Here is a 13,161-nt window from a genome sequence, read left to right on the forward strand (position 1 = left end):
TTTCTTCCTTTTAAATGCATGAAACTCAAGGCCTACTGGGCTCACATGATATGTGTATAACAACCAACTCATTAAGCCTATCCACCACACCCTTGTAATAGCACAACCAAAACATCAAGTCAATCATATCATCAAATGAGCTACATTTGAATTCATGATTTGGAATTATTTTAAAAGGTGTACAATATCTCTTATGGACTGGTCACCTTATAATTGGACGTACAATATTTTTGGTTCAACTAATAATAATGTTGGTGTAGATCTATTAGACAGGTTGAATGTGAAAAATACATATGTGGGCTCTTCAATTAATAATAATGTTGGTGTGAATCTATTGGACGGGTTGAATGTGAAAAATACACATGGGCGGCACAACTTTCTAAAATCCATTTATTTGAGGAATTTTATAAAAATATGGACCGATGTAAAATAATACCAACCCTTAGTATTGAAAGAAGGTTATTTTCACTCACTCGACCACTTAGCTGCGGATTTTTGTGAGGTTATTTTCGCTCGGTCTATCACTTGAGCTATATATCTGCGTACGTGTACAATTTCCTGGCATGTGTCTAGCTAAAAACAGGAGGGAGCTTTGAGTGGCCACCGTGATGTCTAGGTCTTATCCACCCCGTGCATCCATTTTTTTGGTATCATTTTAAGGCATGGGACAAAAAAAATGAGAGAACTACACAATGGGGATTAAACTCTTACACTTGAAAACTTGGGCCAGAAGTTTTGGATGGAGCTGATATTTGTATTTTCTCTTGATCCAGTTTACCTAACTCTATGAATAGGTTGGATGGAAAAGAAACGTAGAAAAGTTTAACCGTGCTGTGGTGTGGTCCACTTGAGCCCTGGATCTTGGTCCTATACCCTAAATGATATGAAAAAAAAAAAACACGGATGTAATGTGGTATAAGACCCATACATCACGGTGGCCAATCAAAGCTCCTGCCCGTTCCCCACCCAATACAGGCAGGGCAGCGTCCTGATATCAGATGAGTTGGACCTTTAATACCGATATTCCGAACCATGATTCACAATATTCAATTTACTCTAATATACCAAAATGAAATGCCTAACTTGCTCGCTCAGACCAGATAAACCATTTGGGCCAATGCCATCCTGGTCGGATTTAGATTTAAAACCTTGGGTTAAATATCAATTACACGAAACAATTACACCACAAAACACCCAAAAAGCATTTTATTTCATTTCCTCGGAGCTCTTTCTATAATACATAATTACAAAAATAACTGCACATACACCAAAACACGCTGTATGCACTTCCGACTCACACCACCTCACATGACTGAGCACCCATTCGGGTTTTCGTCGCTGAACATGTCGTAAGATCCCGACGGAGCCGGCGGGTAAGATTCCGAAATGTCCGGTTGGTGCGCATAATAAGGGGGTGGCGCAGCGTAGTAAGAGACTCCATGGCTCATGCTAGGATGCGCTGTGTTGTAACTGACCACGTACATGGGTTGAGGAGCGAACGGTGGCGGGTACGGGTATGGAGGCTGATTTGTTGGGTTGAAAGTGAAGGAAGCCGCTCTGTTGGCCGCATCTCCGGTCGGTTCGCCGGAATTCCCGTTGCCGGCGGTGGGGTGTTCATCGCTGCTGTTGTTGCTGTTGGCGTTTTGCCCTTTCTTTTTCTTCTTTTTACCACCGCTGCCACCGCCGGCTTTCTCGCTGCTCTCGCCGGTGTTAGTTTGAGGCGGTGAGTGGGTCAGATTTTCGGTGGGGGTGTCTTCCGTCTTTTTCGAGTCCTTGCTTTGGGAGCCGTTGGTTTTTTCAGTGACGGCCGACTCTTCGTCGACGGCCGACCCTTCGTCGTCGGTTTTTGCAGCGGATTTTGTGTCGGTGGTTTCTGTTGCTGCGAGTTTCTTGTCTTTCTCGCCATTTTTGCTTATTGCAGCTGCTGAGGATTTCTTCTCGCCATCACCATTTTCGCTTATCTTTACTTCTTTATCCTTTTTGCCCTCGGATTTTGAGGGCTTTTTATCTTTCTTCTCAGGCCAGAGCTCGGCATGCTTGCCCGTTTTCAAAAGCTTCTTGATTAGAGTCTCGGAGTCCACGTTGCCCGTGACTGTAACCTTATTCTGCACGGAATCGATCGACGTTGCATAGACCCCTGAATAAGAAAAGAACAGAAACAACAAGGAGATCAAAAGGAGAGATTGAAAAAGACAAACATAGAAGAAAACCCAGAAAATTCAAAAAATAAAACTAGGAGAAACCCACATAGGAAGTGAGTGGAAACTGCTGGAAATCAATACAAAAAGAAAACCCATGAACAAAAACCATAGAAAATGCGAAAAAAAAGAAGGAGAAAAGATTCAAGAAGAAAACCATGAAAATTGCAAGAAGATCGATGAAGGTAAAAAACCCAAAACAGAGAACCGTACAAATGGGGAAATGAAATCGAATGGAATGACATACCCTCGATGTCCTTTAAAACTTTCCTTACTTTCTTCTTGCAACCTTCGCAGTGGATTGACACCTTCAATACCCACGTCTGCAAAAACAAGATAAAATTCCATCAGAATCCATATGAAAGTAGAGAGAAGAAGAAACAGAGCAAAATTCCTTTAGAAAACCTGATATTTTAGAGTCTCGGAAGCTTCTTCTTTAGAAGGTGCGGATGGTGTTGCCATGGGAGATTTGAAGGGATGAAAGGGGAACAAATGGAGAGGTAGAATGGGAAGAAATGGAGGGATGGTAGTATAAAGAGTAGAGAAAGGGAAAGGAAGGGAAGGAAGGTGGTGAGCTGCTGCGGCTATGTATAGATGGCGGCAACTGGCAGCTACTTTTGGGTACTTATATATATTCAGAAAGCTTGCCATGCACAGCAGCGCAGGTGTCACTTTATTGGGTGTTGTACTCATGCATTCAAAATTATCACTTGTGCGAAAGATAAGTCCACTAATAAGTGGGCCACACTGAAATTGAAGGGTAGATCAGCCATGTTATCAAGTGGGACTCACGTGTGCATGAGGACAGAAACCAAAAGACGAATTCGAATTGATTTTAGTGTAGTGTATGCTGCTGTAATAGCTCTGTGGGCCACCATGATATTGTTACTCACGCATTCTGTCCATTTTTTTCATTTGGTTTACAGCATGAGCAAAAAAAAAAAAAAAAGTAGATCAAATCTCAGGCGGACCACATTAAGGAATTAGCTGGTGATTAAATGCCTGTCATTAAAAATTTATTGGGTCATAAAAGTTCTGGATCAAGCGTTTTTTTTTTTTTTTCCTTTTGGTGTGTCTTTCCTACAAAATTTGGATTAAGATGATATTTATGTTTTCTCTTAGCAGGTATGGCCTGATGATCAGGTTATATAGAAAGTTAACATTCTAGTAGTCCTTAGAAAGATTTTGAATAAAAAATTAATATTTTAGTGGGCCCTCTAAAGATTTTACCAGTGGTTCTCCGTCATATTGTTTCATAAGGTGTAGCCCACCTAAGATTCAAATCTACCTTATTTCTTGGCACGTGATTTAAAATGAGCTGAAAATTTTAAATGGAGTACAAGAAGAAATACATACATACATCATAGTAGGCTTATAGGGCTTTTCCAGCAGCACATAGTACCCGCATTGGTGCTGTGTGCGACACTGCCATCCGAGTTCCAGCTGCGCCGGAAACGGATTGGCTACTCCCCCTGACACCAGCCCCGGAGCTAGTGGTCGGTGCTCTGTGGGCCCCACCATGATGTATGGGTTTCATCCATTCCGTCCATCTATTTTTATAGATCAATTTATGGTAATACACAAAAAATAAGATATATCCCAGTCTCAAGTGGACCACATTACAGGAAACAGTGTTGAATGAACTTCGACCATTAAAAACTTTTTCGGGGGCCATAAAAGTATTGGATCAAATTGATCTTTGTTTTTTCCCTTCATCTGGGTCTTTATGACCTAATCAACAGATTGGATGTCAAATAAACAGTACAGTGGACCTTAGGAGGATTTAAATGATGGATATCCAATCACTATCGTTTTCCTGTGGTGTGGTCCACATGAGATTTATATCCCTCTCATTTTTGGGATAAGAAGCTAAAATGACATTAAAAAATGGATGAACGGAATGGATGAAACACATACATCATGGTTGGGCCCACAGAGCACCGACCACTAGCTCCGGGGCTGGTGTCAGGGGGAGTAGCCAATCCGTTTCCAGCTGCGCCCTAGTCCGGAGTTATCCAGGTTGGGTGTGGGAAAAGCACCCGACATGATTTATGCGCTGATGCAGGTATCGAATTTTGTCAGCTCATTTTAGAACACGATCCCAAAAATGACATGATCCAAATCTTAAGTAGACTAAACAATGAAGATTGAACATCCACTGTTAAAAACTTCTTAAAAATATCAGATGGACCACACCCTAGAAACAGTGGTGATTGAATGCCACTATTAAAAACTTCTTAAGCCAAATGTAATGTTTATCTGCATTCTAAAATGTTAGTTATGCTTACATGGACTTGCACGAAGGGAAAACAAAAACATCAGCTTAATTTAAAACTTTGGGTCTGCTTTATTTTCAGCTCGTACTCAACCTTTTTGGAAAGTAACATGACGGTGTGGTAAAAGGAAACGGATTGGCTACTCCCCCTGACACCAGCCCCCGTGGCTGGTGGTCGGTGCTCTGTGGGCCTCACCATGATGTATATGTTTCATCCATTTGTCCATCCATTTTTAAAGATCATTTTAATGCTCTAATCTAAAAATAAGGGGGATATAATTCTTAGGTACACCACACCACAGGAAAACAATAGTGATTGGATATCCATCATTTAAATCCTCCTAAGGCCCAGTGTACTGTTTATCTGAAATCCAATCCGTTGATTAGGTCATAAAAACCCATATGAAGGGAAAAACAAAGATCAGCTTGATCCAATACTTTTACGGCCCCCATAAAGTCTTTAATGGTTGACGTTCATTCAACACTGTTTCCTGTAATGTGGTTCACTTGAGATTGGGATATATCTCGTTTTTTGTGTAATATCATAAAATGATCTATAAAAATAGATGGACGGCATGGATGAAACACATACATCATGGTGAGGTCCACAGAGAACCGAACACCAGCCATTGGCTGGTGACATGGGGAGTAGCCAATCCATTTCCAAACACATACATCGTGGTGGAGCCCGCAGACCTTTTCCAAGCAGCGTATAGTACCTGCCGCTGGTGCTGCGCTACACCAGGCAATATGTCCTGTTGTTATCTGGTAACGAGTGGCTTAGATCTTGCACATGTACGTGTGTGAGGGTTGGGCATTGGAATGGTGCCTTTGCGCTCCAGCAAAGGTTGCTTTCTTCGGTCGCAACTGCTGCAGACGTGACTAACAGAATTGAATTCAACCCTTTTTAATCACTTGTCTGTTTTTGTTTTTATTTTTATTTTTATTTATTAATGGTTTGTTTTAAATACATGGCATCGATGAGATATGTCGGTATTTTAGTTGGATCATTATTCAATCATATAAATTATTCATATGATTCACATCTTAGATGTAGGATACACAAAAGAAATAAGATCTCTCTTACATGAGAACATTGTAAGTCTTAAACCAACCAGCTCCTTGAACTTTTAATAATTACAAGAGTGAAGTATTTCAATATGAGATTTTTTATTTTTTAATATTTGTTTGTCGCTCCTGAGGCTTGCTACCAGTGTTATAAGCAGTTTGGATAATTGGAAAGGACTTTGATCTAGTGGTTAATTCTCAATGAGTCATATTGCAATGTGCTAACATATTTTGTATCAAAATATGAGAGAACCGTATCAATGGTGGAGAATAAGTCATGTGGCATACACGATATGTTTATGGGCATACGTTGGAGATATAAGAGATTGGTTGTCTTTCAAGAGCCCTAGTGTTTACATAATCTTTGAATGAGTATGAGAAATCATTAAGGCCAAATCAATGCGGAAGGACTTTCTGAGCATTCGGCGAAAGTAAAAACATGATTGAGAAAAGGTAATTGCTCTTTCCTCATTGGTTATATGCGAAGGTACCATGTGAATAAGCGGTTATCAATGCGCTTCATCAAGGAAGGTTGTAAATAGCGAAGGCATATTTGAAGAAAATGATCCAAAGCACAATCAAACCCAAAAATCTAATCAATTATATATCAATCAATGCAATGCTTCTTATCTTAGCTTAATTTAGCTTATCATCCCCATCGTTCTTCAGCCATGGGATATTTTGTTTCTATTAGTCCAGTCCATCCCTACGCATATGTTGGATCGACTTTAGTTGTAGACAATAGTTGTAATTCGATTCCATCTACGCCTGGTGTGCCAAATCTGAAGGAAGACTTTAGTGTTAGGATTCGTCCATCTATGCTCATATGCCGGGTCGACCATAGTTGTAATTTTTGGCATTAGTTGTACCTCGCTCATTAGCACACTGCTCCACGAAGCACTCTGCTGCTCTCTGTCAAGTTAGTGATCTCGTTGTTGTAGTGGTAAGTTTTACTAATTTTCGCAAATCCATCTTTCATTTTATCTTTGTTCGATCATATAATTGTTACACTTTCAAAAGTCCTCGATTTTTAAGGAAAAAAAGAACTCATTGGAGGAAGAGCCACAACCTTCGCAAGTCGCCTGATAGAGCATTTGATAGTTGGCTAAATAGATGATCGGTCAAGGAACGACGAACACCACTTTATCTCGACGCCAGGGGTCGATGGTTATAGTTTGAAGCAAACCTAATTGTCTCTGGCACATTTGCAAACCTTACACGTGTTCCGCGTGGCTGAATTTGAGACCAATACCATTGTGCACACCCGGTGGGACAAGTGTGCAATTTTTTTATTATTGAATTTTACAACAATATGAGTAGGCAATTTACTTGAAACAATGGTAATATCGATGAACAATAACTTAATCAAGCCCTTGAAGCATTCCAAATGTAGGCTGATTTAGAAGTTCTGAATCCTTCCCTCCCGTTCATTCCGGAGGTAAGATCATCATCACAAAACAACTCCATAGAGCAATTTAATGGAGTTTTAGGCAACGTTAATGTCAACCTACATCAATTGACAGAACAAGGGAGGGTGTAGGTCTAGCAAGTAAGAGCTCAGGTTGAAGCTTTCAATAGGCTTTTGACATTTTAATGACAGGTTCCATAATGACCTTCATTATAACATGGAGACACCCAAGTTCAGCAATGTTCCTCTAGAACTGTCAAAATTTCATCCACATAATGTTTGACCAAACCCACATCTGATGGGCTAGAATATGTCACACCCCGAAAATCGGCACCCAATTATAAAGACTCCAGTTCTGAGTTCCCGGGTGTAAATCAAATAGAAATGCACGCTTGTCCCAATTCATATTCATTTTCATTCTATACACAAATAATCAGAGTAACGCATTTTAACTTAGTGGATTCCAAGCGAGGTAGAAATAACAAAAATCAAGAAATATAGGGTTAATACCCAAAAGATATAGTTCTAAAAGTGGCGGTCCTCTCAAATGGGAATTATACAAGTCACAATATACATACAAAAAATTATTAAAGTGTAAAGTTTTCAGTTTTGGCCTAATCCTCCAAAACATAACGATGGTGGTATAAGCTGATCTAATTTTACCTGTCTGAAATCTCGATAGTACTTGCATCGATAATATATCTTGGTTGGTGTTTTAATATACCATCTCAGGTGGGAGTGAGTAGCTAACTCAGTGGTTTCATTAGTTCTAAGTTACACATGTTATCGACTCAATCAGCGCAGATAATGATAAACAAGAAATCAAACATTTTCTAAATACTCTTGTTAAATGCACGAATAAAATTATGAAATGATCTATGCGCCTCACAATCTAACACTCCCTCACAAGTGACTTCAACGCCTATTTCACAAATGTCAACACTCACTCTTCAAGCCACTCCAATGCCAAATCGCAATATCCTATTCTAGCGCAATGCGATTTAATGAATATGATTAGTTGACAGTAGATTGGCGAAGTTAGCATACTGTCATTATATCACTGAGTCTCTACCCATATCACAAGGCTCGATGCGCCTGTAGTGGCTCTTCACCTGTGTCCCTCAATCCATTTTAGGATTCATCACCTAAGTGATGCAAGGATGAATGTGATGAGGTTGATCACTGTCTTCCTCAAGGATAAATACTTTGAATCCACCGATCTTCTTTGGACTCCTCACAGAGACTTCTTGAATCTACAAGGAAAGAAAGCAAGAAAACAGAAATAAATTTTAATAAATTTAAATTTTATTTAATGAATGAAATAAATGAGTTCCTAACCCTTTAAATAGGGATACCAAGCAATGGGAGAGAAATCAGAAGCAAACTATAACTAAAACTCCCTAAAATTCATAACTTACTATAAATAATAAATTTACTTTTATGCTAAGTGTCCTATGTGGCTTAACCATGTTATTCTTTTAATTATTCTAAGCATTTTTCATGTTGTACACAACTCCTAAAGCCTAATGGATGAAGAGTTATAATCAAACTAAAACTTACAATTTATAGTAAAAACGGAACTAAACATGGAATTCAGCGGTCGATATGATGGAATCTCGCAAATTCGGTGTGGGTAACCCAGAAAAGCCAGGTTGGTTGGCTAAAGTAGCTCACCTTACCCCAAAATCATATATGGTACGTTGAGTAACTCATTCCGGTTTACGAGATATGCTTGTTTTAAGGTTCTGACGGTCTTGATAGCTTCTATCTCTGATCGGGCCTTCTTTGGTCCATCTTGGACATGAAAGTGTCCACGACCCACTCTACATCACTAAGAATGACCACAAAAACTGTAAAGGTCGTCACCCAAACACAAATGTGGTGAAATCACGATATCAATTGTATTTATAATAAAGTAGGATCATAGCCTTAACAAGTGTTCAATAGTCACTACGGGGAGGTTCGTTAACTAATTTTGTACCAATATGATGGGCTTGTTTACCCATTGTTTACTAATATGGTAGGCACGTCACTGTATCATAGGTAACAACTCAGACACGGTATCCCATACCACCATGCCCGAGTCATGAATCTTTATTGAATCTATAACTAACGGTTATAAGAAGACTCATTCAATGGGAACGAGGGTATCCAAAATTCAATTAGTTATTATCATACATGGTGAACATATATGGTCAGTCGGCTGTTAGACAAATTTGATTGACCTGAGAGAACCCCGGTGCAGCTGGCATTGGGTGAAGCATCTCTCGTAGTCTAGCTATTGTCGGTCGTTCGTGTTCGACCTAGGTCAATCGAACAAGCCTAGGGTGACCGACTTAACTCGGGCCACCCCTTAGTTCACCAATTTTTCAATTAGCGCAATATCTTAAGTAGTTTTAAATATCAATTGAAAACTAACTATCTACCAGATAATCGCAATGAAATTTAGCGTGAACTTTAAATCTAGAAAATTATTCATTTAGGCATTTCATTAAACATGTAAGCATCGATAAACAAGTAATAGTACGATTTATAATTATAATCAAAGTGTAGATATGTTATCATGCATTAAACCTTTCACAATCAAGAATCATTAACCGAGACCCCTCAAGAGTCGATAAATGGCAACCTAGGAATAATGCTCCGCACCTTACAAGGTTTCATGCGACCTATCGCACTTAGGGTTAGATTTTGTGGAAGAAAATCACCAATTCCTAATGTAAAGTAAGGAAATGATGTTAATAATAAGTAAACTAGGTATATGTTACAAAATCAAAGGGTTGAATGTAAGTCTTACCTCTGGTCGCAAGTGGAGGTGGATTCAACAGATGATTTTGTAAGTCCAAGGGTTTGATCGATGAGATACTAACCCCCAAGCTCCAAGATCTTTTCCACTCTCTCACACTCACTCTCTTCCTCTTCTCTCTTCTTTTCTCTTGTTAGGGAAATTCATATGGAGCAAAGAGGCTATCCAAAGTTGGGTTTTTTATAGTACCAAAAGTTGTGCAATTGGCCTTAAAGGCTAAGGTTTTGGTGTATTGAACCTATGGGAGGGTGTTTTGAACTATTGGTGTCCACTAGAGGGTATATGGGTCGATATACGCCATGAGATAGATGGCCCTAGTGATGATCTATGTATGTATATGATCGGCCCATCATTTGGATGCGCTAATCGACGAGTATGATTGGAAGTCAATTTGACGATCACCGATCATCGATCGTGGCCGTGACTGTAGGGATATGTGCAAGGTATTATTTTATATTGGTGCTCTAAATTTGGTCATGATCTAACGGTTCAAAATTCACAACTTTGGCAAAAATCGCATATATATATATAAATAACTTAAGTTCTTGATTAATTTTAAAAATATTCACACATCTCATGCACTAACCTTATGCGTCTATAAGTTGAGCGATTCGACACGCGATGCTGGCTTGATGTCTCGCGATGGATATCAATCCTACTAAGTTGAATGTCTTTCTATAGTCTTAGGTTTAGTGACCTATTAACGAACGATGTATATCTTGTTCGGATAATCAGCGCATTTCTGGAATGAATTGGGTAGGAGATTTCTTGTGCGTGATAATTAGGGTTTGGATTAGTTAAGTTTATAGTGTGGCCTATTCGCAATTACTAAAAATGGTGATCTGATTCTAATCACCTTAAATTGTTGGTTCTTAGGATAAATGAATAATTGAGTCAGTTTGGTTTGTTAATTAAGATCTGAACACTAGTTGTGTCGGCTTTATATAGTTCTTTATTTTATTATGGTTGTCTTGATTAATCAATTATAGGATGACTAGATTTGAGCCTTTAGATGAATAAATCACGAGGCTAGACTTAATGTTTAAGTGATCAGGTGAATTCATTAGCTTCCTATGGTTAATCAATCAGATTTATGCGATACATTATTGGTACCACCTGTGTATAGGCGTACCTTGAGCGTTATGGGTCAGTAAGTGATGATATAAGCTAATTACAATGAAAAAATTTCAATGATTTTTGAAATCCAAAATGGTGAAAATCTGGGACATTACAGAATATGACACCTTAGGTAGGCATTAAAAGAAATTGACGAAATGACTGACCAAACTGTGAGAACAAAAATGATAAAAATTAGAGCATAACCTTGGGGGCACAATTCATGCGGAACAATGAAACACTTGGGGGCAAGTTCCAGTAGTACAACATGCCCAAGGTATACCTCCTCCTCATATGGTTAACTTATGTCCTCAAGACCCAAGGGTAGTAGCTTTGCCCCTATAAATAGGTCAGTTTGAGTTGGTTAACTTGGTAAATGAAGTGACTGACCAATATCATAGTCGACATACTAATCAACCATGTTTACCATAAGTTGTACCCTGATTGGGTTGATTGTCTTGTTGAAGTTCCAAGAGGATGTAAAATACCGAAGTTAAAGCTATTTTTTATATATACGGGCCAATCTACTATTGCGCACATTGGCTGGTTTACCGTGCAATACAGTGGGTTCTTGATCAATGAATATGTGAAGCTTAAATAGTTCGCAAATTCATTGATCGATATGACATTTTCATGGTATATTAATTTGTTGCCGAATTCAATTTAAAGCTGGTAAGATATAGAGAAAATGTTTTATGTACAATTCTTTTGAACTGAATCTGAGGTTTTTTAGCTGATTTATCGTGTATGAGACAATTGCCTAGCGAATCGGCAGACCGATACATAACCTGATTAAAGAAAGCAAAGAACAAATATTGGGCATTCCTCTCAGAAGCACAATTTGCTAAACTAGTTATGAAAGGTTTAAACATCAAACTTCAAAAAAAATTCATGGGAATGGACTTCAAGGATCTAGTAGACTTATTTCATAAAGCAACAAGATATGAATGACTTTTGCGTGAAGAAAACCAATGGAAGAATTCATCAATTGGAATATTTTACCGCAACTAAAATTAAGAATTGACATTGGTCGAAATAGCTTTCAATAAACCTTTCGTTTGTATGACCTTAATAAAGATCAATGACGACCCTCTTCTCAAGGTACTACGGGAATTGAATTGAAGAATAGAGCAAGGAATTTTCTTTGGACATTACAAAGGCTAATGAGGTTTTCAACCTTTTATTAGCCATGAAATTCATTAAGTTGTCGCTAAAGTGAAGGATTCCGTTGGCAGAAGAATTGAAAAAAATGGAATATTGTAAATGGCATGGATCATGGTCTCACTTCACTAGAAACTATTATTTTCAGGAACGTGATTGAAGATAGCATAGATTTTGGGATGCTCAAATTTTCTAAAAAAGAGAATGGAGCTATGCTGGTGGATACAGATCTGTTTCCTCTAATGATGGGAATCAACATTGTTATCACAAATTTAAGAAATATAAATGCCCCGAAGAAGAAAATTGACCTTACAACAATGGTGAAATTGTGACATGGTCATTGACTAACCCACGCCAATGATAAGACAAAGCTTAATAGAGATGTAAGGGGGCAATTGTATCTCAACAATTATTTAGCTATTGCCAATAGCCGAATATGGGAGAGATGTCATAAAGACGTTTAACATTAGCATTCAATGAAGGTATATTATGTGTTGTGGAAACAAGTGAACGTACATGGCAACGATACTATTCAAAACTATTAAGCCGACCATCTGAGGAGGAATCTATCAGGCTTAAAGTTAAAAGGTACCTCCAAAAGTTATGTTAGAAAATGATCGAAAATGGTAAAACCTATCAAGACCTTAGTTAACTGATGGGTTAGAGTCGTTCATCTAAAATTTTCACAATATCCGTCGAAGATGACAATAACTCATAAGCATTTTTGGCAACGATAGAGAGCAATGAAGAATATGATGGATATGCAAAACTAGAAGTCTGGTGGCTCAGTGCGCCCAACCATTGGAGGCCGACCTCGACCTAATAAAAATTGGACTTGGGTGAAAGTAACGAACCCTAATCAAAAGAAAAGCATTAATACAAGCGTTTCATCTCAAAATTCGATACAAACAGACTAAAAAGATTCTAAGTCGATCGGCAAAATGAAGAAAGTCAACATCTCAGAGGAAGCTTTAAGTGATTCAGATTTTGTCGAAGAAAGTTTGTTAATCGAAGAAATATTGGCAAATGCAAAATTTTTAAATGAAGATTTGGATTTTGAATAGGCAACGAATTCGAACAATACATAAACCATTGAAAGATAAAGGGATGACCATGATCACTTTCGGAA

At 38.5% G+C, this 13,161-nt stretch overlaps 1 protein-coding gene across 1 annotated transcript; it reads right to left on the reverse strand.

Moving 5' to 3' along the window:
- Positions 1 to 1,178: 1,178 nt before the first annotated feature.
- LOC131225502 (heavy metal-associated isoprenylated plant protein 35-like) lies at positions 1,179 to 2,809 on the reverse strand. Its single transcript, XM_058221040.1, has 3 exons — positions 2,604 to 2,809; positions 2,446 to 2,521; positions 1,179 to 2,137 (listed from the first exon to the last, which is right to left on the reverse strand). Exons 1-3 carry the CDS (start codon positions 2,658 to 2,660, stop codon positions 1,305 to 1,307), a joined length of 966 nt encoding a protein of 321 aa, XP_058077023.1. The 5' UTR covers positions 2,661 to 2,809; the 3' UTR covers positions 1,179 to 1,304.
- Positions 2,810 to 13,161: the final 10,352 nt, after the last annotated feature.

Source organism: Magnolia sinica, chromosome 14 (genome assembly GCF_029962835.1).
Source record: "Magnolia sinica isolate HGM2019 chromosome 14, MsV1, whole genome shotgun sequence".
NCBI lineage: Eukaryota > Viridiplantae > Streptophyta > Magnoliopsida > Magnoliales > Magnoliaceae > Magnolia > Magnolia sinica.